General features: G+C 35.6%; 1 protein-coding gene across 1 annotated transcript; it reads left to right on the plus strand.

Annotated features, from left to right (window-relative positions):
* Nucleotides 1–572: 572 nt before the first annotated feature.
* On the plus strand, nucleotides 573–845 carry LOAG_16753 (hypothetical protein; the record flags this gene model as incomplete). Its single annotated transcript, XM_020449407.1, has 1 exon — nucleotides 573–845. One exon carries the CDS (start codon nucleotides 573–575, stop codon nucleotides 843–845), a length of 273 nt encoding a protein of 90 aa, XP_020307064.1.
* Nucleotides 846–1391: the final 546 nt, after the last annotated feature.

Consider the following 1391-nt stretch of genomic DNA (forward strand, 5'->3'; position numbering starts at 1 on the left):
ACTACTACTACTACTATATATATATATATATATATATATATATATATATATATATATATATATATATATATATATATATATATATATATATATATATATATATATATATATGAAAAAAATCTCGAGATACAGTTGAGTTCAGTTTTTACAATCGAGCAGACGATACATCCTCATCGCTTATCCTCCGCGACTAACCTACAACCAACGATATCTTCGCATATCCGCCACCATTGGACAACAAACTACGATATTCTTCTATTCACTAAATACATTTCCCGTAACGTATTCTCAACTCAACGACCTATCAACTAAACCGACAGTCAAATTATTGTCCAAGGCAACGACAAGGAGTTTGTTAGTTGATCAAATTACTTGCTTTTTGTATAATTCATTTATCATTGCTTATCAATTCATCGTGTTATATACACACATATTTTATATCTTTCTTCCTGTTGTTAACTAGTAATATTGTGCAAGAACAGTATTACCTTCCGAATAAATCTGTATCGCCGAGAAACGAGTTCAACAGGAAGACAATTTCCCAACAAATTTTTTGGTGTCACGAGCCGGGAATGTCGGACACTATAATCAAAAGTGCTCAACCGGCAAAGCAAAAGTTAGAGGATCTTCTCGACGAAGTAAAAGCAATGGACCTAACGCCTCCTGATCAGCATTTAGCGGTGGAGGAAAAACAACAGCAATTCGAACTCAAGAGGAGGACTATAGAAGAAAAAATAAGGCGTCTAAAACTCTATGTTGCTACACCCGGATCAACCAACAAAAAGTGGTTGGAGTATATCCAAAAACAAAAGAGTGCGCAGAAAAGAAAGGAAGAAAACAAATAAGCAGATATGGTCAACGATAATAAAGGTCTTTTAAATTTAATAAATGACGATTAAAAAGCTATTATAACTTTAGATATGCACAAAGATGAGTGTGAGCTAGTGGCACAGCGCCTACAGCAAAGCAAGATAAATAACGAACCATTTCAACAGAAGGAGCTCTCCCAAACGTCTCAGCAGACAGTAAATTTGCTACAGTTACCACTACCAATATTCAGTGGTGACCCGAAATAATGGAGAGAATTCTGGGGTAGTTTTGATGCCACAGTGCATCTTCAAAAAATACCCGATATTCAAAAATTGAATCACCTGATCTCCTGCCTCAAAGGAAATGCTCTATAAGCTGTCAAGGGCTATGATATTGCTCCAGAAAACTACGGCGTCATAAGAAAAGTTTTGGTCGAGAAAGTTGGAAATTTATCTACCATAAAAAAGTCTTTGTACAACGAGTTGTACTCCATCAAAGGACATGATCGAGAATGGAAAACAACCGTCGAAACTATGGAAAGAATACTTCGACAACTGGAAGCAATGGGTGAGTATTTGGAG

Source organism: Loa loa, assembly GCF_000183805.2.
Source record: "Loa loa unplaced genomic scaffold supercont3.17, whole genome shotgun sequence".
Taxonomy (NCBI): domain Eukaryota; kingdom Metazoa; phylum Nematoda; class Chromadorea; order Rhabditida; family Onchocercidae; genus Loa; species Loa loa.